Genomic DNA, 27,819 nt, shown 5'->3' on the forward strand with positions numbered 1-27,819 from the left:
GAGTTCTATACAGACAATAAAACTTTTAGAGAGCTTTGGGAAGAAAATGCTGTTCAATAAATATAGCATTTTTCATTTAGATAATACCTTTTTAGTAAATGCTAGTCTGAAAAATTGCACTCTTTTTAGGCATGTAACTTATGAGTGTTTCGCAGTTTTAAGAATATGTAGACTTGATGTAGAAGTGATAAAGTTGCCTCTTTATTGGACCATTACCGTGAACAAAAGTTTACTCTTGCCACTTCTCCTTTAAATACCAGCATACTTGGAAATTTTGGAAAGGTTAGTCTGTGGGCATAAGCACTTTTTTGTAACAGATTTGTATAGTGTTGAATCCCAGATGGAATCAAAGGAGCAAACCGATTTAAGCCTTTAACCAGCATGCAAGGGTATTTTAATGAAAATTAGTCTGATTCTCCCTTTGAAGCTGTGCATGTGCTGAAAAGGAATGCTACAGATACTCCTTTAGGTAATGCTGGGGACTTATCTACCATTGCTTATCTCAGATTGCTAACTCTTGAAAGCATGTGTTTATTCTTAATCGATATTATAAGCAACTGCTGTCTGTTCTATTATGATTTCTTAACTTTATCAACCTAAATATTTCCTATTAATATTTACATGCAAGACACTTAAAATTAGGTAACTGCTGACAAATCTAAATCAGCCTAAGCCTAGTAACAACATTTGATTTGCTGCAAACTCAAGAGATGGTCTCTTTCAAGATTTGCACAATTACTTATTTTTTAAAGGGTATAAGGAAAGGAGCTGAAATAATCTTTTGCATTATTACAATTATGGTTATTCTGCCAGTTGGTACTAATGACTTCAGCTCCAGATCTGGTTACTGGCCTCCTTTGCTCCCTTTCCTGAGCTCTGTGTTGCTTCCAGAACATTGCCTAGCACCATCTCACCAGGACCCTGTTTTCATTTTCTCCTATAGTGGTTTCCCTTTTGTTTTTTTCCAGCCTTTCCTTTTATTCTTTCTCCACTCTGATCGTCTTATACGTATGTCAAATCAGGAGCTCACTTACTAATGTACCAAGTAATGTGCTTTTCCTGGAAGTGCATACTTTCCAAAACAATTTAATGGTTCCTATTTCAGGATGAGTCCTTATGTGCTGTTCTGTCTCAGTCCAAACTTACCATAAGTGGCCCAGGACAGGAAATACATCACTTTGTTTATGATGAAATGCATAGATTGTCCTTGATTTGTTTGAAATGCAAATGACTGTATGCTTCATCAAGAGAACCTGAGATAATCTTTGTTATTTTATCTCCCTTTTAGATGCACTGTATTTGCCAACATCAGGGACAGCAAAGGAAGAAGCAGCTCAGGAAGAACGTGACTGCCTTGCAAAATATTTCAGTGTTGTGTGGTGTAAGGCATCAAAGAAAAAGCACAAGAAGTGGGAAGGCGATGCTGTTCTTATTACAAAAGGAAAGTCAGTAATATTGAAAGATATGGAAGGCAAAGACATTGGAAGAGGTACTGTAGATTTGCATACTTGTGTAAGTGAACAACTGGGTTAAAATTATTGTGCTTTGAATAACAGAGACACAGCTCTTTAGATAATTTAGAGTTCTCCATACCAATGTCAACCACAGGATGAAAAAACAGGGGGTTGGGGGGGGGGGCAGGGGGGGCAGAGGAGAGACCTCAAGAAAGCTTTATCCTTCCTACATATAAGGCAGATGCATGGGGGAGGCTGGGGCAGGCTGGATAACATTCTTCACAGAAACACCAAATGCTAGTCCAAGGAGAGGATCTGGAAATGAACGGCTGTACTATTTCAGCAGAGGTGCCAAATGAGGGATGAATAGTTGATTTTGGTTGCTCACATAATGCATTGGAGAAGGTATTAAAATTAGGGGAAAATATACAGGTAAGTTCCTTGTAGATATTCCATCCTTGTAGTATGGCAACCAGGAATGTCAGAGGTTGGATCTGTACTTTTCAGCCAGTCAAACAGCTAAAAATATTATCTTTGTCGGAAAGACAAGCAAACAGCAACATTTTCCAGCCAAGCCAAAGTCAACTGTGTAGCAATTTTTAGTCTTGTAGTTTTAGCAGCAGCTGCTGCTGTAAGACTCAGTTTGGGTTGATATCAGCGTTAAAAATAAGACTTGCAAACTATAGGCTGCAGTCAACTTGAAGCAGTCATTTTTTACTGAAAGCAAAGCAAGAATTAACTTTGCTAACTGAGCCAAAGATATTTTGTAAGGGAGTAGGATTGGACAATGTTGCTACAAAACATAATTGGATTGATTTTAGGGCTGAGATGGCTTCTGTGCTCTTTTGTTACAATCATGACATTGTGAGCCTTGTTAGGACCAGGCAGTTTTGATTTGCAAATCAGTCTGTGACTTAGAAGTTAATCTGAATTTATGTATAGCAAAGCAATATATGTACAGACTTGCTTGTTTTTGAAAAAGGCAGAGAGAAAGAGAGTAATGCCTGGAATGCATCAGCCACCACCCTGTTCTTGTGTTTTTTTCAAGTCCTGTCTTCTTGAATTAGCAGAAAACACAATAGAAAAATGAATATTCTGATTTTTGCTGGTAAAAGTCTTGTTGCTGTGTTTGATGGTGTCAGGGAGCACAATGATACCAACATCATTGGTGCTAACTTGCCCATTCAGAGTTGCTTTCAGTGCTCGTTGATTCTAAGAAAATCATAAATTGACCAATTTAAGCAGTGTAAGTTCTAAATTTCTGCAATTATTCTACAAGCCCATTGAGTGAGAAGGAAAGGTCTGGTAGTGGTGCTTACCTCCAAAATTGCATTTTAGTACTAGGAAGTTTACGGTGAATGTGAACGAGCATCCAGGATTATTGTTTTTAAATGGGAAGAAAAGGGCAAAGGAAGATTTTATTTTTTTTATTATTTTTTTTTTTTACTTAGGCATACCAGGGCTGGATCTAAGAAGGGGCATGGGAACCTAAAACCAGCACAGACTGTAGCTTGTTTTCGAGGCAGCAGAACATCCTGCTTTTCTCCCCTGCAAATGTCCTAATTCCTTAATAATGTATTACAATTCAATAAAAGAATTTAGGAAATGCTCTCTTGTAATTTGCTGTATGTTATAGAAAGAGTTATTTCTGGCATCTGCATAAACATTTAAGCTTTGTAGGTTTGGTTTTTGCCTATCCTAAGTTCCCATCTACCCTTAAAGCCCATCCTGTCTTAGAATTAGACTCTTTAGACCGGAATCCAAAAGATCGTGCACAGGGATACGCCTGTATTCAGTATGCTCAGCTTGAAGCTATGTAGAGGCAGTAACAGAAAACAAAAATGCAGAGCAAAGGAGAGGTCATAAATGCTCTCTCCAGGCACCTCATTTAGGAAGGCACATGCATTCTCTTGTGTTCTGGCATCTTCAACTCTTCCCTGAAACCAAGTGTTCTTCTTTCAAGAACCAAACAAGGATCACTGTGTGCTTTTTGCATGCATTTAGAGGAGGGGAAGAAAAATATCTCCCTTTCCCTTTTGGCCAGACTGTTTTTCAGCACTTGCTTAGACTGTGAAACACCTCAGTAAATTTATTCTCTTAAAGGAATTAAAATCTAGATCTTCACCTTCCAGCCCTTTGGGAAAGGCACATTCCTAGAAGTGGGAGACCTGAGCTTTGCAAACAGCTCCCAGCAGTCTTTATATGTAGTGTTTGTTGCATAAAATGTGTAAAACGTTTGGGAGTTTTGCCTCTTTCACAGGTGAGTGCTTTAACTCTGGTCTACACAGTCATGCTTTTCATTTTTTTGGCCCAACTAAGGATCGAAGCCTTTTTATTCAAAGTGGCACAAATTCAGCAACTGGGGTAAAGAATGTTCCTGCTTCTAATTTTGAGGTAGAGATGTGGCTTTGACCTCCCTGAGTTAAGAAAAGAAACTACATATGTCTCCTGTTCCTTATGTGAGAGCTTCAGCCACTAGAATGCTGCTTAAAATAAGGAACCACCACTCTTTCCTACATCTTTATCTTAAAAGAAAGTGGCAGCTGCAGCTGTATTTTGTAATGAGATTAATAGTATGTGGTAGCTGCTCTCAGAATGCCCACCTGATAAGAGTCCCTAAGGGGGCATAGAAAAATGCATCATCTCCCTGATAGGTTTTTGAATGAGCAAACTATTGAGTTGATTGATAAATCCTGGCAAAAATCAGGCATATATGTTTCAAAGCATATGTAGAGGTAAAGATTTCAGATGCATATGAGTCCTTAATTGTAAAAAGCTAATTTAGAATTATTTTAAAAGTAGAATAATCTGTCTAGATCAACAGCAAGAGGGGCTAGTGGTGTTCATGTCAGGGCATGAAAGGAAGGAAAAAGGACCTAGAATGATCATTAGTTTTGAGCAAATTTAAAACTAAGGTAAGCTGCTAGATTTTAGGATATGGGGCTGTTTTTTGTAAATTCCCTTAAATGGATATTTGACATTCAGTAGAACTGATTGTGGATGATGATGATAGAATATTTGCTTATATATACACATTCTGGTATACACATATACATATTCTGGTATCTAATTCTGATTATTAGCACTGAAATGTTGAGCTCTGTTAAGGATGGAAAGGCTTTATGGGTTCATATGTGTGACAATTCAAATGCTTAAGAATCAAATACCTGTTTACAGTTTTGTTTTTTCTTCCTGCAGATGAGTACAGATATTAAGGAAGTAGTTTTTGATGTGTTGTCCTAATTGCTAAATTTTTATATTATTTTAGGTACTGGATATAAATCTAAAGAGCTAGACAGTCTTGATGAAGGCCAAACACTGATGGTTGGAGGAAAAGAAATTGAAGTGATGGGTGTAATTTCAGCAGATGACTTCATCAGTGGCAGGTGTTTTCAGGCTGGAATAGGGACTCATGACACAGTCCCAACTGCTTTATCTCAAACTAATATGAAACCATTCTGTAAACCATTCAAAAGTGTCTGTCAATCCAGTACTAAAGAGAATATGCTCAAAGATTCTCAAAGCCACAAGCCTCGCCACGATCCAAATGCTTCAAGTAAGATTCAGGTTTTTAAGTTTCTTTAAACATCCTCTGGCTCTCAGAAGAAGTTGAATGTATGACCAAAATTTTCTTGTTCCACAGTGTATGACTGAAGTATTTCTGACATACAGTACTAGTGTTTTTATCAATATCATGTTAGGCTTTTATCATGTCTGTTTCTAATGAGTGAAATGCTCTGCACTGCATAAAGGGCCAGAAGGAGGATCCAGAGAACTACAGGCCTGTCAGTCTGACCTCAGTGCTGGGTAAGGTTATGGAGCAGATCATCTTGAGTGCCATCACATGGCACGTACAGGACAACCAGGGGATCAGGCCCAGTCAGCCTGGGTTTATGAAAGGCAGGTCCTGCTTGACCAACCTGATCTCCTTCTATGACAAGGTGACCCATTTAGTGAATGAGGGAAAGGCTGTGTGGATGTTGTCTACCTGGACTTTAGTAAAGCCTTTGACACCATTTCCCACAGCATTCTCCTGGAGAAACTGGCTGCTCATGGCTTGGACAGGCATACGCTTCACTGGGTAAAGAACTGGCTGGATGGCCGAGCCCAGAGAGTGGTGGTGAATGGAGTTAAATCCAGTTGGCGGCCGGTCACAAGTGGTGTTCCCCAGGGCTCAGTACTGGGGCCAGTTCTGTTTAATATCTTTAGCAATGATCTGGATGAAGGGATCGAGTGCACCCTCGTTAAGTTTGCAGGTGACACCAAGCTGGGCATGAGTGTAGATCTGCTTGAGGGTAGAAAGGCTCTACAGAGGGACCTGGACAGGCTGGATCGATGGGCTGAGGTCAATTGTATGGGGTTCAACAAGGCTCAGTGCCGGCTCCTGCACTTGGGTCACAACAACCCCAGGCAACGCTACAGGCTTGGGGATGAGTGGCTGGAAAGCTGCCTGGCAGAAAAGGACCTGGGGATGAGTGGGGTAGGGGCCAGTCGATAGCCGGCTGAATATGAGCCAGCAGTGTGCCCAGGTGGCCAAGAAGGCCAATAGCATCCTGGCTTGTATCAGAAATAGTGTGGCCAGCAGGAGTAGGGAAGTGATTGTCCCCCTGTACTTGGCACTGGTGAGGCCGCACCTCGAATACTGTGTTCAGTTTTGGGCCCTCCACTACAAGAAAGACACTGAGGTGCTGGAGTGTGTCCAAAGAAGGGCAACGAAGCTGGTGAAGGGTCTAGAGCACAGGTCTTATGGGGAGTGGCTGAGGGAACTGGGGTTGTTTAGCCTGGAGAAAAGGAAGCTGAGGGGAGACCTTCTTGCTCGTAGAGAGCAAGAGCTATCTGAATAGCTGTCTGAATAGCTACCAAGAGCTATCTGAAAGGAGGTTGTAGTGAGGTGGGTGTTGGTCTCTTCTCCCAAGTAGCAAGTGATAGGACAAGAGGAAATGGCCTCAAGTTGTGCCAGGGGAGGTTTAGATGGGATATGAGGAAAAATGTCTTCACTGAAAGAGTTGTCAAGAATTGGAACCGGCTGCCCAGGGAAGCGGTGAAGTCACTGTCCCTGGAGGTATTTAAAAGACGTGTAGATGTGGCACTTCAGGACATGGTTTAGTGGTGGACTTGGCAGTGCTAGGTTAATGGTTGGACTTGATGATCTTAAAGGTCTTTTCCAACCTAAACGATTCTATGATAAGTTTCTCATAGTTGTTACAGATGGCTGTAGAAACAAGTTAGAGTGTTTTGTGAGAGTTTTGCCAAGAAAAATGAGTGTATTGATCAGAGAAACAGTCTGACACATGCTAAAAGTTCCAGATGAGTTCCAGCTTCCCACTGGGGTCAGTGAAGCACTGATATAATATGGCAGCACAGTAATTACAGTGGAGAATAAGTAATAGAGAGATTAAGCCAGATTCAAAGAATTGCTTCTGACAACGCCTGATCCTTCACAGCCAGCAAGTGTAACTACAGTGGCCAAACTCAACCAGATATGTTTTGGAATAAAAGTTCTGTTTTATAATGCTAGAAGTACCATATGCTGAAGATCCATGAGAGTTCACAAATTGGATAGAAACAGGCTGTTTAAGCAATTGTGTAAGAGGCATCCTGTAAACATTTGATAGCTGCAGGAAGTGGCGTTGCTTATCTAAACAAGAAGTACTATTTTGTCTGTCAGTAACAAACCAGTTAGGCGCTGTATTCTGCTGATGGCTTTATTTTTCAGGTGGAATATAAAAATGAATTTTAAAAAATGTTACTAAGCAGAGCAATGCATATTAAAAAAAAATACGTTTGTTCTACATTCTTACTATAGTTATACCTCTATCTTACTTCTTACCTCATATCCTGATACTATGGGACTTTTCAAAGCTGCTACCTGGCTGCTATGTAAATAAACAATGAAATCCCAATCAAGTGGTAATTAGTGATATCATTGGCCCTTTTGTAAGAGCAGCCTTATTAACACCAGCTTCTCATCTGAATTCAACTTGATTATGTTGTATCTAAGAAGGTTCCTTCCTGTGGTTGCAAGATGATACTACATTAGCTTTCTAACCTAAAATCTGGCAAAGACCTGATATATTCAACACCCAAATTAACTTATTTGTTGTTTTTGCACTAGTCTGTCAAAAGGTATGGTTTATTCTATTTCTTTGTCTCCTGTGACTTTTCTTCTGGTGAATTTGAGTACTGCCCATGAGATTTCCCTAAACTGGCTGATATGAAGAGCCCTCAACACATCAGTAAGTTGGACTCCCAGTCATTAGTGTTGCTTACACAGGAGAATCACATAGTTTATTTAATGCCTTGTTGCATACGCTCTTTCAGAAATAATGGAGATACTTTCCTAGACCAGGACCTTGGGACTGGAGCATTCAGAGGTTTTCATGTTGAGGTCTATGCCAATAGCTGATTAAAATGCAGCTTCTTCAAAATGGAAAGCCATTTATCCTTGTGCTTAGCAGAACAGAGCACAGTGACAAAGATGTAAAGCCATGTCTTCTACGTATGATTTCTAAGCTTTTAGTCCATTGCTCATCTAAGCCTTGTTTCTTCCCCATCTCTGAGGCTGCAAAATTTTTTTCAGAAAAGTTATCTTTTGTCACCACTGGCCCTTATGTATAGAGGCATGCAATTTGATGTCATCCATCAGAATTCAGCCCTTTGTCAGTAGGAAACAAAATCTCCCTGAATGATACAAGCCGTCAACCAACCTATTCCCATGAATAAATTATCAGTATAGATCTACTCTAGTGAGATAACAATACCGGCAGCTATAAATTGCTTTCTCATTCTGTCCTCTGACAATACAACTTTTCAGTAAGGATGTGTAGCATCAATATAAGCAACTCACTATGGACATCATCTAGCAAAATTATGACGTTAGAATTTGTAAACAAATTATGGCAAGCAAAACTGTTATTTAGATGTAGCCAAAGGATATATCCCAATAATTCATGCTCTCTTTGCTTCTGTATGTCTTCAAACCTGTCAACTTCTTTTATTCATGCACTGTGGCAGCCTTTGTCAGCTCATTCTCAGTCCTTCCCTATTTATTTTTTTTTAACAAATCATTGTCTTTTTATCTCTGTTTCTCAGGCAGAGAAGTCTTTCTGGGCAGCTACAAGAATATCGCCTTGAAATGTAGTGTCTAGACTTTGTGTAGGTCATTGTTTATGTTCTTTTTCTTAAATTTTCCTTTAAGAAGCCTTTTAGAACTTCTTCTGATTTAACTCTATGCATTTAAAGTCGTCTTGCAACATTTATTAGGTAGGCAGTTGCACCTCATCATTAAAAAAATACTCAGATTTCTCAGTTTGTCACCTTTACCTTTGACAAAAGTGCAAACTATTTAGGAAACCTCTGTAAAAGGATTTTTTATTTAGCAGGCTGTCTAGATGCTCTGTTGGTAAATCCATTTTCTGTCTGAGAATGGTCAATATATTAAACAGTATTTTTAGCAGTCATTAGATCATTGACTTTATTCTGTAGCTGAGTTAGAGAAATAATACCCTTTGCTAACAGACTACAAATAATGTTTTTGTGCAATACTTGCATATGTTTTGAACTTCAAGATTCACTAGTTATGCCAAGACCAAATGCAAGTCATCAGTGGACGTTCAATAAGGCTGGTTTACCTGTGGTGGATGTAGTTGTGGATCCTTACATTGCAAATAATCTCCGACCGCATCAGAAAGAAGGACTTATATTTCTATATGAATGTGTAATGGGAATGAGGTAAGATTATAATTGTCCTTTTGGCTTTCAATATCTGTAATATTTTCATGCCCATGTTTGAAATTAGACAATTTGAAGGGAAGATTTGAGCAATTGTTCAATGAATTAATATTAGTCATTTTCCCTCAGTAAAGGTTGCACAGGTTTTTTCTGACCTGTATGTAGCATCATGCTTGCTGTGACTTTGCCAGATGGGATGAGAAGCTAGTGCACCAAACAGCCTGTCAGTTCTACTGGAAATACCGAGTCTTGTAAACACGGATACAGTGTAATCCATGCTAAAGAACACTGCTTTCTGGCATTTATAATTCATATAATTCATAATTATTAATATAATTTATAATTCAGGCATTTAGAGTAAAGAAGCTGTTATACTAACCTGTTGAAAGAAATACAGTAGTATTTTCAGAAGTGTTTTATCAAGTCATAGATTCCTTAAGGTATATACAAATTTTAAAAATATTAGATAATAATTCTAATTCTAAAGGCAGATTTAAACTGTTTGGTTTTGGAGGACTAACACATTAATTGAGAAAACAAGGAATTTCACTCTAAGGTCTTCTGGTATAACTGAATGAAAACCTTACAGTAGAGCATAGTAAGTATAAATAGGTTCTTTATACTTCAGAAAACAACCACAAGAAGCAATTCCCTAAACCAGTTGTAAATAATTATAGATATGTCTTTTAAAATGTTACCACCACCTAATTATATCTTACAGAGTTAGTGGCAGATTTGGAGCTATTCTTGCTGATGAAATGGGCTTAGGAAAAACATTGCAGTGCATTGCACTTGTCTGGACTCTTCTGCGTCAAGGGGTCTATGGATGCAAACCTGTACTAAAGCGAGCACTAATTGTCACCCCTGGGAGTCTGGTAAAAAACTGGAAAAAAGAATTTCAGAAGTGGTTGGGAAGTGAAAGGATCAAAGTCTTTACAGTTGATCAGGTAAGATTTATTTCCAAAAGGGGATTAGGTCATATTTGGCTCAGAATATAGGACTTGTGATTTTTTTTTTCCCCCTCTTTTTTTTTTAACCAGAGACCAAAACTAGTAATTCTCTATTAATATTTATTTGTAATACTTTATGTCTCTTTCAGGTAATTGTCCATATGGGCATTTAGCTGTCAGTAACCAGATCATAACTCAAGCTCACCTGCCTGTGTAGCATATGTCTGTCTTATCTTTCCTCAGGCTTCACCTTTGAAGATGTAAAAGGTGACATGCTCCTCCTTGTGCCTCTTCAGTTTAAAGAGCTTTCTGTTTATCAAAATGCATGCCTTCCCTGTTTAGGTACCAGAACATCTACCTTGACTGACTTGTACTCTGTTTCTGTGGTAGTTTCTTTTGTTCTGTACTGAAAACTTTTTCCCCTTTGTTTCGGCTGTCTGTTTCAGGTTGCTTCAGAAGGTTATTCCCTTTACTGTCACTGTCAAGAATTAGGTTTCTGTAGGGATGATTTAAAGTCTCATGAGTTACCAAGCGTAGAGTGTCAGTGTCAGATAATGTGAATATCTCTCGTCTCTAGAAGAATGCAGACAAGTACAAATCTTAATAAAGAAGCTGATGATGCTGATCCCTGTCCCTCCTGTAGTGGAGCTGTTCCTGCTGTCCCGCTGACACTCCCAAGTTCCTGTAGTGCATGGATGAATCCCATGTGCTGACGAAGTATTTAATCTTTTAATCTCCTTGGTATACCTTTAGGGTCTTGCCTTTGTTTTTGAAACACAAAACTTTCTCCATCCTTCAGTGCAAAGACTAAAATTTCTGGCACAGACTCTGTGCTTCAGTGACCTTTATTGACCACATCAGGCAGGAAAGCACCTGGCCAAGTAAAAGACAAGGGAGTTCAAGGAGTGAGGCTGTAGCATCACTGAGAGCTTTCTCTGGAGGAGAGCCACATCTTGCTCTGGTTATCCAGTAAGGCTTTCTTGCCATGTAAATTTTCCCATTAAGCATGGCTCAATATCTCAGTCAGAGAGCTGGATCCTCCCTCAGGACTGGCATTCATGAAGCTGTGAACAGGAGACTTGCTCATGCGTTTGTTAACACTTCTGAAGCTTTCAGATTCAAGCTCTGTTGTTTATAATTTACCATCCAGTATTTCTTTTCCTAAGACTTCTGGTCCTCATGGCCATATGGAGTGGACATTCATAGCAGAAAGGAAAGAGAAGTTGTTTAGCAAACTGTGGTTTCTATATGTATATTCAGCAATCTGCTGTACCCCTACTTTTTCCTTGATCCTATATATTTGTATTGTGCCAGTGGGAGGAAGTGGAGAACTTACAGTGTCTGCATTGGTGCGTGCATAAATAAAAGATATTTATTTTCCAAAGTTATTTTTTAATCTAGTAGTTCCATACAAGTAGGTTGAAGAAATAAATAGTACTTAATTCTAAAGATGTCCCGATTCTTACATCAACCAGATTTGCTTTTAGTTTCTTTCATTATCCTTATTGTCTATATGGAAGAGTGAATATTTCAGATCAGATGGAAGTTTTCAAACTGTTTTTAAACTCTTTTGTAGAGCATATCAAATTTTGTAACAATAATTATTTCTTTGAATTCCACTCATTATTGTCAAACCCTTGAAATTACTGAACCTACTCATCTTCCACTGAGGACAAACCAGATGTAATAGGTAATCTTTGCATCATTTGCTTTTCTTAGTAACTTGTTTCAAGATGTGGAAACGAAGCAAGCTGACTTGTCAGGAACTGTAATGTAATATACATTTGGATGAGAAATATGGAAGTTTCTAAAAGAAGTGGATACAAGGCAAAATATAATATGGCAACATTTTTACCTGAAAAGGTAGTTAGAAATAATTGAACGTTTTCTTGCAGTTTTTATGAATAATGTTGGGAGGAGAAAACCTGAATTTGCTGACAGTTACTATGACCCAAAATGACAGTAGCTTTCATTTTCTTTTAATTTAAAAAACTTTAATATTCTTATTCATCTCATTGGAGCCATTTGGATTGAGGACACTCAGCAGCTTTTAAGACTGTGTTCCCAAATAGTAAGGAATACATTGTCATGTAAAAGGAAGACACAATATGACTTGCCTTGGGGTATAATGAGGTATTTCAAAATAATTTACTGTCTATCTTCTCTGGAAAAACAGCAATTACCATACTGTTATTTCTCCAGTATAACTTAAAAGGAAGAGCTTGTCTCAAAGGTTTTTGCTATTCTTGCCTATAAGGAATACATTCAAAGAACTGGCAGACTTTTAAAAATATGTTAGGCATGTTTTCGTCACTTTCACACTGAAATACCAGGAACTGATCCTAACCCTTCAGTAATAGACTCTTCAAAAAACCAGGACATTATCTGCTTTTAAAATATGATTACAGTTTACTTCTGTTAAAATGCAAATGTCGTGCAGAGGACATTGCTTTTAAAATGACGGCATCCCCACAAAGGTTGCATTTAGGTCTTGTTAATCCATGTTATCAGCATTTGAGACGTGTTTGAGAGAATAATCTGTTTGCAGAGTATCACTTCTACTGGGGTTGTTTTGGTTTGGTTTTTAAGTCAAAATATCTGGAGAATTAATTAATTCAAGGTTTACATTGCTGCATGATTCTGCATTTTTTAATCTACACTTCACCGGCTACATTGGATTTGGACTAGTGCAAAGAAAGGCCTGTTCAAAGAGTAAGTCTGGGACATTATGGAGCTCTAATACTGATTGACAATTGCTCCATATGTGGCTCTGGGCAACTTGCTTAAACCTGTCAAGTCATTTTGGGTAACTGTGAAAATGGAGGCTATAATACATACATATCTTGGAGCCAGTTAAGAGGATAAATTAATTACGTGAAATTAGCTTGTAAATTTATTTTAATTTTTAGTCCATCATCCACTGCTGTTGTTATATACAGCAGGGAATATATTATATTTGGCTGCAGGAGGCTTATAATATGCCAGCACTCTCCTGCTTTTTTTTAGGGGGTTCAAACAGTCCAGAAGAGTTGATGATTTACCAGGGGAGGGATGTTGGAGGCAGTTCCCCAGTGCCTCAGCACTTTTCCCATAGTCTCAGCTCACAGCCCAAAAGTGTAGGAAAACAAAATTATTTCTGAACCCTGGCCATCTTCTGATGCTTGACCATCCCAAGAGAAGGTCAGAGAGGCATTGCCTCTGTCTTCAGGGCTGCAATGCGGAGCCTGAATACTGGGCACGGACAACATTGGGTGTTGCCTATAGGGCTCCTCTGTGTCTCTGTTCCTGTGTTGGGAAATTTTCTCGTCCTATTTTGAAAATGGCAGTAGAAATACTGGCCAGAAGACAGGCAGTTAACTGCAGTCCTGGAAACAACAGGAATGCTGGGGTCCAGTCCAAACACCTGGGGAAATCGGTGCATGGCCTTGTTACCTGCTCCTCACTACTCCTTGCTTCCTCTTACATGTGCTGGGCCTCTTTGGGAGCAGCATGTGGGGACTGATCTACCACAAGGTACTTTGTGAGATTAATGTGCCAGATTTGGCCCATACATTCATCTAAATCACCTGCTAGGAGGTTCTAAAGGTTGTGATAATTAAGTGGTGCTGCTTTTACAGTGTATTACACCATCTGGCTCCACACTTAGTTGTCTGTGTTTGGTAACTGATCTTGTTTGGAAATAAAAATACCTTCTGAGGCTCTAGCTTGATTTGCTTTCACAGTTAACGAGGTCCTTCAGCTTGTCAGCTGCACCCATATCTTGCTTAGTTAGTGAACACTGTTAGGAAATACGAAGGAGCGTGCAGGGAATTAGTGTCTGGAGCTAAGCGGAAAGTAAGGGACGCGCCCACAGTAGATTTTTCCATTTTTATGCATAATTGCAAGACAAGTAAGCAATCCTAGCACATTCACAAGTCTGTACAGAAGTGTAACTATTTCTAGGAAACTTTTTTGGAAGAAGCTCATTCTTATCTCAACTTAGGCTGGAGTAGCCATGGTGTCTGTTGTTTCATCACCAGACGCAGAGACCTTCTCTTCCCCTTGAGGGTTCTGAATAGTGTTGAACAGGGTTCGGTAGGCATGGGCCAGGCCCCAGCACATTGCAGTGATTTGTATCTCCCTAGAACTGCCAGGGTGACAACATACCTTTTCCAAATATTCTACTAATTTTTCAGGATTCTGCACTTGTTCAGGGGTGAAGTTCCAAAACACTGGAGGTGCCCACCGCCCTAGGCATTTGCCCGTGCTATCCCACACACCCTGTCACTCATAACTATCTGGCCTTGGGGCAGATCTCTGTGTGATATTCTTAAATTGCTTACTAATCTTAGACAAAACTGAAGCAATATTCCCAAGCAATACGAATAGATGTATCTTAACTACCCAAGGATGTTCAAGGTACTGAAAAGTTATTGTAACAAAGGAGGAAACATTGCAGAAGAAAGTAGCGAAGGTGCCATTCTGTATTTCCTCCATAAAAAACCTCTCAGAGGAAGAAGTATAATTGATAATTGTCTCCATGAGGTGGTACCCGATGTACAGTAATGGCTTCAGTACAAAATGTAAATATGAAATTAAACTCAAGGTCACTGTTTTAATAACAAATCTCCCAGGCAAATCATCACTAATCACTGCAGAGCACAGCAAACTGCAAAAACCAGCACCCATCTTTAACGTGTACAGCAAAAAGATGAGCATGGTGCAGATCAGGTAAACCAATATCGAGAACAGATGAATCAATATCGTGGCCTACTATTAACAGATATAAATTCCTTAATATATGCTCTTGTTAATCTGTTATTATCTCAAACCCTTTGTGCCCCACATTGGGTGCCAAAAAAGGACTGTTGTGGTTTAGCCCCAGTCGGCAATTAAGCACCACACAGCCGCTCGCTCACCCTTCCCCCTGGTGGGATGGGGGAGAGAATCGAAAGAGCAAAACAAGAAAACTCAGGGGTTGAGATAAGAACAGTTTAATAATTGGAACAACAACAACAACAAAATTGTAATGAGAAGGAAAACAACGAGAGAGCGAGAGAGGAACAAAACCCACGAAAAAAAACAAGTGATACAACTGCTCACCACCCGCTGACCGATGCCCAGCCAGTCCCTGAGCAGCGACTGCTACCTCCCAGCCAACTCTCCCCAGTTTCTATACTGAGCATGACACCATATGGTATGGAATAGCCCTTTGGCCAGTTTGGATCAACTATCTTGGCTGTGCCCCCTCCCAGCTTCTTGTGCGCCCGGCAGAGCATGGGAAGCTGAAAAGTCCTTGACTGGTGTAAGCTCTACTTAGCAACAACTAAAACATCAGTGTGTTATCAATATTATTCTCATACTAAATCCAAAACACAGCACTATACCAGCTACTAGGAAGAAAATTAACTCTATCCCAGCCAAAACCAGGACAGGTCCACATCGCATTACAGTGACTTTTTAATTTAGTTTAGGTGTGTCTCTTTTTAAAGCTGGTTTTTGTCCCTAAGGTCTAGAAGTGCGCAAGTCCTATTCTGTTCAGACTCAAGTGCTATCATATAGGCAGCTCTTGTTGGTTTTCCTTATCATCACATTTGGTAATAAACAAGCAGACTTAGTTCTGGTTATTTTATTTAGGAGTTCAACAAAAATCTTGATGTCTATTTGAAGGAAAAGTGTTTGAAGGGTATATAAGGGTGAAGTGGCTCATGGCCATTTTCTGACCACTAATACAGGGTTTAGAAATCAATTACATTTATTTACCAGTAGACAGGCATGTTTTTGGGGGCTAGTTTTAGGCTCTATTTTCTGAGTCCCAGGCTGCCCTTACCTGTTGGCCAACCCATCAATGTTAAGGGCTTCTAACAAAGTTAATACCATATTCAATTCAAAACTACAAGAGGAGTTTTAGGTTGGTGGAATGTGGTAACTTCCTACTGGACCACATTACTGCATCCTGCAGCTTGAGATGCAAAAGTGAATGTACGGGCAGCTACTTATGCCTCTTTGTTATCTTGGCTTTAATTATTCATTTGAAATTTACCTAAATGCCAGGACTGGGAAGCTGTTACAACGGAGCCTGTGCTTTTCACCTTCACGGTAATGTGTCTCAGAGAATTTGAAGGCCTAAAAGAATAATAAATTTTTTTTTAATGAGGTGGTAAATCTCTAAATTGCTGTATCAGATCCCATATTTCTTTTGCAAATTAGGAAAGAATCAATAATCCAAACTCATGGAGGAGACAGAAAATGTCTTGTGTCATGCTAGAAGAGTTTCTCTAGACACTGGATGTTTAAGGAATATGATGAGTGATCTCAAAAGAAATAGCTGTATGATGTATTTTCCTTCATACCTGCAGGACCACAAAGTAGAAGAATTCATCGGCTCTCCACTTTATTCAGTTTTGATAATCAGTTACGAGATGCTGCTGCGATCTTTGGATCAAATTCAGGCTATAGAATTTAACCTCCTAATCTGTGATGAAGGACATCGTCTGAAAAATAGCTCTATTAAGACAACTACAGCCCTCACTAGTCTGTCTTGCGAGAGGAGAATTATCCTTACTGGTTGGTATCTATAGCTACTTTTGATATTTAGCTATGCTAATAGTATTAGGTTGGGGTAGAGGAAAAAGCTATTGTAAGTATGGCAGGAGCACAGTATAAATTTTGGCAATGGGTATTAAATGCACAAATCTGAAGTCTTGTAAAGGCAGATTATTTCCTTTTTTTTTTTTTAAATAAATGCAAAATTTGTCTAACTGCAGGGACGGGCAAGGAGCCTGGAAACTTCTGTAAGGGAATCAGGACTCTGTTTACATACACTCACTGTTTTCCTTTGTAGCTATTTAATAAAATTGATTTAGAACTTGACTTTTTAAATTCCTTTGTCAAACATACTAGATGTGCAGTCTGTTTAGTTAGGGGGACAGTAGTTTATTAATCATGATGAAGTTCTAGATTAATTCAGTACTCTGAGTAATTTACATTGAAACAAAACATCTGTTTTCAGGATGCATTCTGAACATTAAACCCTGCATTCAATGATTGTAATTCTATAATTTTCAAGAGAAAGTTACCAAATGCAGGATTATTTTTTTCTCTTTCCAGGTACTCCAATCCAAAATGACTTGCAAGAATTTTATGCATTAATAGAGTTTGTGAATCCAGGAATACTTGGTTCTTTATCCACATATAGAAAGATATATGAGGAACCGATTGTCAGGTCTAGAGAACCTTCAGCAACAAAGGTACATTATTTAAAAAAATGCAGTTATAGAAGAAAATTCATAGACAGCACTGTGAAATTTGCTTTCTGTGGAATAAAATAAAGTTCAGGACTAATAGTAGCAAAAGCTTTTCACCTTCCTATCTGAAACAAAATCAGTTGTTCTCCAAAGGGGGCTGGAAGAATACAGGCATGTTGAGATCACGGCATTTCAGCTGCCTATTAATTATCAGGCAAAAATTGTTTTTCCCACACCTTGCACTCCCAAAAATGCCATGCAAATTACCATATGACAATGCTTTATACATTCTTAGTTTCTCCATAGTACTGCAAAATCTGCATGATTTTATTGCATCAATCAAGAAATTCTAGAATATAATTTGAGCCTTGGGTATCTTCTGGGACATTATCTTCCTTTGTATAAGACTTTAGAAACCAGACCTAGAACTAAGCTAATGCAGTGGTACTAATTGGAGAAGAATTGATCATTACGGTCCCATGTCAGAAAGTGGTGTCACACATTTAAAATATTCTTTAACTACCTAATTAAAATCATACAGAAAATTATTGTGATGAAATGCAAGATTACCATTAATTTTGTGCTTTGCTCTTTTAGGAGGAAAAGGAATTAGGAGAAAAAAGAGCAGCAGAACTCACACGCCTCACTGGACTCTTTATTCTTAGGAGAACACAGGAGGTTATAAACAAGTTTCTGCCCCCCAAAAAGGAGAGCATAATCTTCTGCCAACCAACAGCACTGCAGCTTGAATTGTATCGAAAACTGCTTAGTTCTCGAGTTATTAGGTCCTGTCTACAAGGCAGGCTAGAAAACAGTCCTCACCTAATATGTATAGGAGCTTTGAAAAAACTTTGCAATCATCCATGTCTTCTGTTTAAAGCTATAAAGGTACCTATTTCCGTGGGGGTGGGTGCCTGCAATTAGTAATTTCAGCAGGCAAAGGTCACTAAAACTATGTTATAGTCAATGTGCATGTTACTTAAGGTCATACAACATACAACTTGCTTTAGGAGAACTGCTTTCAAAAACTTAAATGCTTGGAAATCTGAATGTCCTCAGGGAAGGTATCTCACCAGTTTCCTATTGCCTTATGGTATTTTCTTGTTCTTCATGTATTTTCCCTCTTCATCTTGTCTCTGAATATTTCTAAAAATACATATAAATGTGAATTTTACAAAGAACACTGTTAGCTAGAGATTATTCCGTGTACTCTGTCTTGCTGGTTCCTCTGAAACCTCCCTGTCCACATGATAATTTCACTCTCTCAAGCTCAGTGACACTGAGAGCTGCAGGCTCAAGATGTCAGTGGTACTAGATGTCTCCATTTCCACTTCTCCTGGGATCCTATCACACTGTACACCTTGTTATTTCTATAGAAATGTTCTCATTCCTATAGGTAAATAATATGATAGTTAGAACTTGGTATTACTAACTTCTGTGGCCACTAGTCAAAGTCCAAGTAAGGTGAGTGGAAATGTGAATCTTTCTTAAAGGACGTTCTTCATGACTTGTGGGAATGTCCACAGCACAGACCTCCCTGTAACTTTCAACGTTGCCAAGTTCATTGCCTTTACTTCATAGTATAAGCATTAGAAATTTTTCGTACGTAAATGTGTAACCCTTTAGAAACTATAGGGATGGAAAGGACTATATGTGCAAGTCATTTATTACCATTGTGGTTTTGGTGTTTGAGTAGTTTGGCTTTTTCCTCTCTGTGAAACATTGATTTTTCAAATTACAGCAAAATATTACCGGTATTTCTTCTATTTTATTGTTTTTACTTGTTAGCTTTTCTTCATTTCCAATTACATAACTGAATCATAATGACAGCATCTTCCTAAAAAAAGTCAATGACTGGGAAGTTCCATAATGAGGTATTATGGAATTTAGAAAGAATAAACAGGGTATTGATTTTGTTCCCCCAAGTTTTATATACGGCTTTGCTGTGGGTGTACATCTGTGTGGTCGTTTAAGTAGAGAATTAGAAGTAAAACACATTTTTCAGTTTTAGGTATTTCAACTTTCTACTCAGCTGCAAACAACATCTTAGATTAGAGGTTGTAAAGCAAAATAAATGCTATCAGTATTTTAAAACTGTGCTTTCAATCCAATATTGGGAGGTTGTGGTGCTCACGTCATACACTACTTTGTGGCAGCTTTTGATACCTCCTTTTGTCTTTGTAAGAAAAATATAGCAAACTTTAAAAAAACCCAAAACATATTAGAGAGGATATGGAGCTTGAATCCTTTTATTTTCAATAGGAAAAAAGATCCTATGATCCTATGTCTGATGAACATGATGAATCCAGTCTCTACGAAGGTCTAATAGATGTCTTTCCGCAAGATTATACTTTGGATACTTTCTCTGAAACAGAATCAGGAAAATTGCAGGTGCTGGTGAAGTTGTTAGCAGCAATCCGTGAGCTCAGCTCTTCTGAAAGGCAAGTGTGAAAGAAAGGTAAAAGGGAGATAATGGGATATTGGTTTGCTTTTCAAATGCATGGGGATGTAATATTCAAAATAAAGGCATTGCAACTGTTTGCAGAGGTACCAAGCATATTTATGCATTGGAGTTCAGGCTCTTCCTTGTTAAATTACTAAACTAGGATTTGCAGCTGACATAATTTTCAAAGTTGCTGTTCATATTTTTTCCAGATAAGAATCCTTGTGTTTTTCATACTGAGTTCCAGCAACTGAGTTTGCTACAGCCCTTGTACTATGACATATTATCTTTATTTGCAAAGACTTTCCAATGCTTTGTATGTCCTTGAGGAGATGTATTCATGTATTAAATATTTTAAATTGCACTAAAATGTTTTTAATTACTAGATTATAAATTCTTTCCTCTTTAATAACATTTAAGTGCTTAGTGCTTGCTGCCCTTTCTGCTCAGGGCAACCAGACTCAACAGGTGAAACTGCACAGCAAGTGCTTATTTACCCTGTGGTAAATGCCACTGACATGTAGGAAAACCTCTGTTTATCATGGGGTAATAGGATGCACATGGTTAGTTACTGTGGAATTGCTGGTTCATGGAAATCTCACATGACCTTGTATCCTGTGATAACTTTTATATGTATTCATGCCTTAAAGCCCAGCTATTCCGAAAGTATTTGGCTTTTAACTCTTATTTAAACTGATGCTTAAATAGGACATGCTGTAATCAGTAGTGGGAAGTAACAGCAGGTCTCTTGGCACTGATGTAATGGAATTTGTTCCTGATGCTCTCTCTTTACAAATCAGAAAGCTGAGCCTATTGTTGGAATTTATATGCCTAACATCCATTGAAACCAGTGACAGCTAAATATCTAAATGTACTGGTTTTATTTCTTGTAAGTCAAAAGAAACAGGGGTATCAGGAAAAAGCACCTTTCCCTGTATCAGTGCTATAGGAGCTACTGCGTTACAGCTGGTGTTGAGGCATTATTTTACACCTTTAAAAGTTTTGTTGCTTTAATGCAGTGCTGGCCATGTTTCTTTTTCTTTTGTTTCTGTGCTCACATTAGTACTAAATAGTTTTTGCTATATACAGACTAAATTCCAGTCCTCTTATAAAGCTTATATTCTATTTTTGAGTAAAAACAAAGGTGTGAATTAGGGGTTGATTGACAAAAAAATCAATCTTGCAAAGTCCTTACAAACAAGTCTTGGATGTAGTTCAATTGTAGAGTCAAATGTAATAATAAAAAGAATTTAAAACAATTAAAAAATGTTAATTTACCAGATTTTCCCTAAAATTATTTGTCTAGCTCTTCAGTACTTGCTTTTAATAAAAAATGTTTAAAAGTGGAGCACCTTTGATGGAATTTTGTACATTTAGGTTAGATTATAGTAGACCTCCAAACAAGATCTAGCAGAAAATGCCCTAACTGTGCTTATTATTTTATTTATGGCTTAAATTCAAAAGAACTTTCTTTGTCCTCTCAGTAGACTCATCCTCAATATCTGGGAGGATAGAAATTCTATATTTGCAGAACTCTGAAACTTATTTAGTCAAAATTTCAGAGAAAAACCACTGACATAGTATGGGTCATTAATGTAAGGGATCAGGAGACTGATTTTGCTTTAAAAAAAATAACAACAAAAATCCAGACTATATTGTTTGTGTTATCTTTCACCGTCCTTCATCGTAGTTCTTTTCAATCATAAAATGTAGTAGAGAGTCATTGCTTTCCTATTTGACTTTCATTATTTTGTGTATTAGAATTTTCTGAGCTTGTCTACAGAAGTTCACAGTAGCTTTTTCAGTAAGTAGAGTTATATATATATTATTTATTAGCTGCTACAACACCCTCTGCAAATGCTGCCTTAACAACAGCTATTTTGTATAAATAGAGATTTTTAATTTTTTTTTTTAAATCCATCTCTGTGTTGGTTCTGGATCCCTGCAATCTGTGCATTAAGCCAAAATCTATTGTGAAGAAAACCATTCATTATTTAACATTTGAATGCTTGACAGTAGGTACAATGCAGCCAAATCTAATATGTGCTTCAAATTAATAGGATATAGTTTATTTCTCAGGAAATATGAGTAGCCTCAGGTTGATGTGTAATTTTTGCTTGACTTGTGATTTTATTTTCTTAGATGTCTTCAGTAATTTGTTATTGGATTTTAACTTTACCAAGGTCTCAGATGATAAGATAACTTTGTTTTACTGTTTGACAGAGTTGTACTGGTATCCAATTACACTCAGACATTAAACGTATTACAAGAGACATGCAAACATTATGGGTACTCTTATACTAGACTTGACGGACATACTCCTGTCTCCCAGAGGCAACAGATTGTTGATACTTTTAATAGTAAATTCAGTCCAGCTTTTATCTTTTTGCTGAGTTCAAAGGCTGGTGGAGTAGGACTGAATCTGGTTGGAGCATCTCATTTGATCCTGTATGATATCGACTGGAATCCAGCTACGGATATTCAGGTCTGATAACAACTGTGTATGTGGGGGTTGGGATGGGCATCAAATGATTTCTTGATTGATTTTTAAATGCCTGGCTTTACCTGTCTTATTGCAACCCAATTATCACATTGCATCTGGACAAGTACAATACTGGAGGAAAACTCTTTCTCAGAAGAAAAGAAGAAATATTTCTCTGTCATATTATATATGTTGGGATCATTAGAAGCCCCCTTGCAGTAAAAAATGAAAAGATTAAATTCTGGTTTCTTTGGAAGAGCGAGTCATGTATCCCCTTTGTCTCCTGACCTCTTTTTAACTGGAAAGTTGCTGTGTTTCTGAAAAGAAAAACATGATTAGACTGCGTAGCAAATGTTGTTGATTTGCAATACCTGAGAAAAAGGGAGACGTTCTGATCAGAATTAAGAGAATTAGAAGATCATGTGGCAATAATGCCGAAAAAAAGAAAATGAAGCCAGTGCTATGCTATTCTTGTAATGGCACTCAAGGGATTGTTTAGTTGGCGTAAGAGTGTTCAGTTAAAATAGCCCTTAACTTTTAAAAAATCTTTTTATAAACACAGTAAGAAACTTTTTATTGTAGAGTAATGCTGTGTGCTTAGTACCTGAAATAAGCTCTGATTCTTGGCCCTACTCCTGTTCCAAGTGTGAATTAGTACCCTCATGTGGTCACTTGTTTTGTTGCCTGAAACACAGTCTGCTAAATCAGTCAAAATTGCTACAGGTTGCCAAAGACCGCAAACCATGTTGTGGGTACTTGTACCCAGTATGTAGGTGTAAACCTCACATTTTTGAAAAAATCATATAGCAGTACTCAGTTACATTTTGTTTGTTTAAGAATTAAAGGGGGTGTGAAACACTAATTTTACAATTTTAAAAGAAATGGAAAAGTCATTTTTAAAGATGTATTCTGGCAAAAAACAGGTTTGGAGATGGGGGAGAATTATGAGTATTCCTGAAATATTAAACAGTTGCTAATGCTTGGAAAACAAACATGAAGAGGGGATTTCTGGCAGGAAAGAGGTGAAACCCCTACTTTCCTACTATAGTACATAGAAAGAAAGGGGACCATAAATGGCAGAAAGTAAATTATATTTTCAACATTATTTACAGTTAATACCGGAAGATTTTTATAACAACAGTCAAAGACGTTATTGAGGAATGCTTTCTTTGGACAACATCTTTTTGAATGAGCTAGCAGAACTGGTACTTTGATCAGTGGAAGCTACAAGTTTTAGTTGAAATACCATTGTATAGTAGGCTGTTAATGCTCTTCATCTTTTTGCTTTCTTCAGGCAATGGCTAGAGTGTGGAGAGATGGTCAGAAACACACTGTATGTATCTACAGACTGCTAACCACAGGTCAGAGATGGTGCTCAAGCATACCCTAGAGTGAGACAGCTGTTTAAATTTTATCCATAAGAGAAAGGGAGGGAGCGTTTTTGGAAATAATTTGTTCTTTAAAAAAATATATTATTTGTTCTGAATTCAGTTAAAATAGAGACATCACATTGATTCATTTGCCTTTGCTTTGCTTTTGCTTGAATAACTGAAAATAGTGGTTTAGCATTTCCTATGAATATTTTTATCAAGAAATGGATTTGTCTTTCTTTTTTTTTTTTTTTTCAATACAGGCTCAATAGAAGAAAAGATTTATCAAAGACAGATCAGCAAACAAGACCTTTCTGGGGCAGTTGTAGACCTTTCCAAGACATCTGAACATATCCATTTTTCCATTGAGGAGCTTAGAAATCTCTTTACACTTCATGAAGATTCCAGCTGTGTTACCCATGACTTGCTTGAGTGCAACTGTATGGGAAAGAAAGACCATCAAAGTGAGTTTCTTTTTCGTTATCTCTGGCCGTGGCTGAGGAAGTACATCCATTCTGAATATATGGTCTGTCACTGGAGAAAACTCTGATGCTCAGTAAAATAGGATTGAAGTAATGAGGTTCATTATGGGATCTTCCAGATATTGGCTGATTTTTCTAATCCATTGGAGCTCTTCACAAGATGAAGAGGAGGAAAGAGTCATTCCTTGCAGTAACAACCAATTTGTGTATCATGCGTCTTAATTCCTTGAATTAGCTATGGCCAGCTCAACTAGTGATTTTTTACAAGCAAACTACATTATATGGTGTTTTGTTTCTAAATATTCAAGGATAGTAATGAGTAGCTGGTAAGGGTTAGTTCAAAAGCTGTTTTTCTGAGGACAGGTGTACCAGCCAGTGCCAGATGAAGATCTCAATAATGATACGACAAATCTCTGAATATAACCTTTCATTTCATAGTTACTAGCTATAGCTGATGCAAGATGATTAAAATAGATTTTTGAGAAATGCTGGAAGATGCCCTAGCAGTTGTAAACCCAGGTTGCAAATATTTGCATCTACCCTTTCTGCAGGAACCTGTCTGTCTTGTTCTTTTGGCATATCAAAATTGTTTTAATACCTTGCTGCATACAGATATATAGGTTTAAGTTAGGAGCAGGATTACAAAAAAAAAAAAAAAAAATCCCATCCGTTTTAATTTTCATAGCTCATCTAGTTTCTTAAAGGAGAAAGTGTCCTGGTAGGTTTCTTTCCTTTGAGCATGAAATATCCATATACAGTATTCACTGATGTGATAATGAGTTACCAATACTAATATCTTATAAATGCATACAGATACCACAATAAAAAGAGCCAAAGAAATGGCTACAAGAGTGCGTGTTCTCAACATACATGAGCAAGAAATTAAGTAATACAGACCCAATGAGACTATTTTGTTTGATGTTTTGCATGTCTCCAGGTAGTAGGCTAGAGTTGTGTTCCTTTCTCATCTCATTCTACCCAAAATGGGGAGGACTTGATTAGTGAAAGCACAGTGCTTCTATAGCCATAAGAATTTGACTTTCTCCTTTATTTTTGCTCCACATATTGATTTCATTGTCTTTGAACCTTTCTTTAATGATTGAAAAATTAGACCTTCTGCTTTTGCATGAGTAAGTGATGTTCTAAAATATACGAGCCTCCGCTTAGGTACTATTACAGGATCTGTGTGGAAAAGGCACCTTTAGTGTTAAATGTTAGCCAGGTTTTCTCACTGGTGTGCAGTGAGGCAGGTAGAGCTCCTGGACTACAGAAATCCAGAGAAATTTTATAATATTACTGTGATGAACACTGTTGCATATAATTTTATTTAGCATTTTGCAATTCTCTTAACACTCTTGACTGCTTATCTTATGCTTTGAACACATATTGGTTCCATCCATTCAACCAAAGCATTGGTCTCTTGGATGTCAGGGCAGTGAATGTAACCAGGACTTCCTCAAGTGTAATTATATCCCAGTGAACAGAACCTTTTTGGCAGTAAATCAAGGAAAAACCTGAAGGTCATTCTTAGACTTAAGTGGTAGAAATGATAGAGTGAGGGGAAGGTTTGATTTCCTAAAGAGCAGAGGACAAACTGGCTCATCAGTTCCTTAGTCAAATTGTTGTGAGCCATGGTCTTCAGTTTGATCACCCCAGAATGCAGCTACCACTACTTGGTCTCTTTGCTTTTCCTAAGAACAAAAAGCTGTCAAATTACTTCATTGGGGAACCACGTTCCAGGTTACTGGGGATAGATGCTGGCACACAGAAAAGGCCAAGAACTTTCACTGATTTGTCTCCTCTATTTCTAGCAAGTATGATTCAAAAGATGAACTAAAGAGGAGCCAAACAATGTAATACAGGCTTCACCATGTATGAGCTTTTCGTAATGATCTTCATTAGATGTACCAATGAAACTGGATATTCTTGACCAAGCTCCTGTTGTCCGTTCATACTGGGGCCATCTTTAGGAAACCACAGGAGTCTTGAAGCAATTAACTGTGTACGGATCGTGCAGATGGGTTGCTTGCTATTCTACTGGCTTTCAGATCAGCTACAAAGCTGTAAGCCTATTGTTTTACCTGATTGTAGTTTAATTTATTGAGTTAGGAATGCAGAATCTGTAAGGACTTGAGAAGTGCATCTCTTCTAAATTTCCTTCTGGCCAGTAAAGTCTGTTTCAAGTCTAGCACAAATGTGCAGTCATGTGTCAGTCAAAAGGAAAGTCTTGCATATATGAGTCTTTATGGGCTCTCCAAAAGTTTAAAAAACTCAGGAATATTCTGAGTCATTATGCTGCTCATATCATTGGTCTTTCCTAAGGAGCACGTAACACTGCTATGAAAATAATTGACAACAGGTTTTAAACCAATAACAGCAGTTATTGGTTAAAATCAGCAAACTGATTTCTTCATTTGTCACATGCATCAGATGAATCATGAAGCCAGCAATGTGTGACATACCCTGCAATGACCTGCTACTGTTTGGGGCTTTAGAATCCTTTGTCCAAAGTGAATTCCTCTCTTTGTGCTTCACAGGGAATAGTCTTTTCCTTGCTGTGATATACAGTATACAATATTGTGTATATTGAACAACTTGCTATAATCTGGATTTACAGAGTGCAGTAGAGATCCAGCTCTAGTGTGCTGAGTCAATGAAATAGCTGTTCAAACTATTCTTAGCTGGTTGGAATGACTCCTCTGGGAGGAAATAGAAGCTAGCATGAATTTTGCTGCAACATACTTCTAGATTCAGATTTACTTAAAGAATGGGAGCAACCCAAATGTCACAGAATTAGGAAGACAGAAGAAAGGAAATTGTCAGATAAGATATTTCCTTTCCCATCCATTTGTAAAAGGATTTGTCTTTATGCTAGCATATGGTGATTTTGATAAATTCAATTGATGAGCAAGAAAGAGCCTTTCCCCTCTTACTGTGAATACATATGTTTCATTTTCATTAACATAGAAGGATTATATATGCTGTTCTGTTTTCTCTAGTTTGTTATCACCAACTGGCTTATTGATTCAGACTGAAATTTTCTGTCTTAGTTTTCTCTCATTAGTCTACTGCATCATTTTTTTCAGATCCTTCTTCAGAAAAGCCTTCTGTGTCTAGAAGTTGCCAGCTTGGACAAAACCAGGGGAAGCCTAATTCAAAGAAACCACTCTCCATGTCACAGTTGATGCAATGGAAACATTTCTCTGGTCAACATCAGACTCTAGCTGATCCTTTCCTTGAAAGGATAAAAGAGAATGTTTCTTTCATTTTCCAGAATGTAACCAGTCCAGCTTCCCCCACCTAATAAAACTTGTGTCTTTCGCTACCACTTGCATCCTCCTCCTCATAGGTATAGCAAACAACTGATGTGCAGTTACCTTTTGTTCTTTTTGCCAAGTTCTGTTTTGTGTATTTCTGACAAGGTTTCTGGGTAAATGTGATTCCTGGTGTTTATACAAAGTTACAGTTATTACTAGGTTAATTATACTTACTGTAATTATAATACAGATTTTTAAAACTAACTTTGCTTTCCAGTCTTCTCTTCCTTTGATGTCATAATTAGTGAGATTGTTTTTATGCACATTCCTGTGTATGTCTACTTTGTTTTATAGTTTTCATTTGATCATAATGATCTATTGCATGTAAAGCTGGCAACTCTTCAGCCAAATTTTATAAGATTAG

General features: G+C 37.9%; 1 protein-coding gene across 2 annotated transcripts in view; it reads left to right on the forward strand.

Moving 5' to 3' along the window:
* Nucleotides 1–27,579, forward strand: part of RAD54B (RAD54 homolog B) — a 68,747-nt gene extending 41,168 nt beyond the window's left edge. Inside the window, exons 4-15 of one of the 2 annotated variants that reach the window (XM_072852201.1) lie at nt 1,289–1,489; nt 4,723–5,010; nt 9,023–9,185; nt 9,907–10,132; nt 16,474–16,681; nt 17,225–17,364; nt 17,959–18,249; nt 19,624–19,802; nt 22,028–22,289; nt 23,581–23,647; nt 23,920–24,120; nt 27,225–27,579. In XM_072852201.1, coding sequence (XP_072708302.1) covers nt 1,289–1,489; nt 4,723–5,010; nt 9,023–9,185; nt 9,907–10,132; nt 16,474–16,681; nt 17,225–17,364; nt 17,959–18,249; nt 19,624–19,802; nt 22,028–22,289; nt 23,581–23,647; nt 23,920–24,120; nt 27,225–27,442 — 2,444 coding nt within the window. In that variant the 3' untranslated portion in view covers nt 27,443–27,579. Of the gene's footprint in view, nt 1–1,288; nt 1,490–4,722; nt 5,011–9,022; nt 9,186–9,906; nt 10,133–16,473; nt 16,682–17,224; nt 17,365–17,958; nt 18,250–19,623; nt 19,803–22,027; nt 22,290–23,580; nt 23,678–23,919; nt 24,121–27,224 lie in introns of those variants that run through there. The other variant, XM_072852202.1, reaches the window with a different exon arrangement.
* Nucleotides 27,580–27,819: the final 240 nt, after the last annotated feature.

The sequence above is a fragment of the Ciconia boyciana genome, chromosome 2 (genome assembly GCF_034638445.1).
Source record: "Ciconia boyciana chromosome 2, ASM3463844v1, whole genome shotgun sequence".
Taxonomy (NCBI): Eukaryota; Metazoa; Chordata; class Aves; order Ciconiiformes; family Ciconiidae; genus Ciconia; species Ciconia boyciana.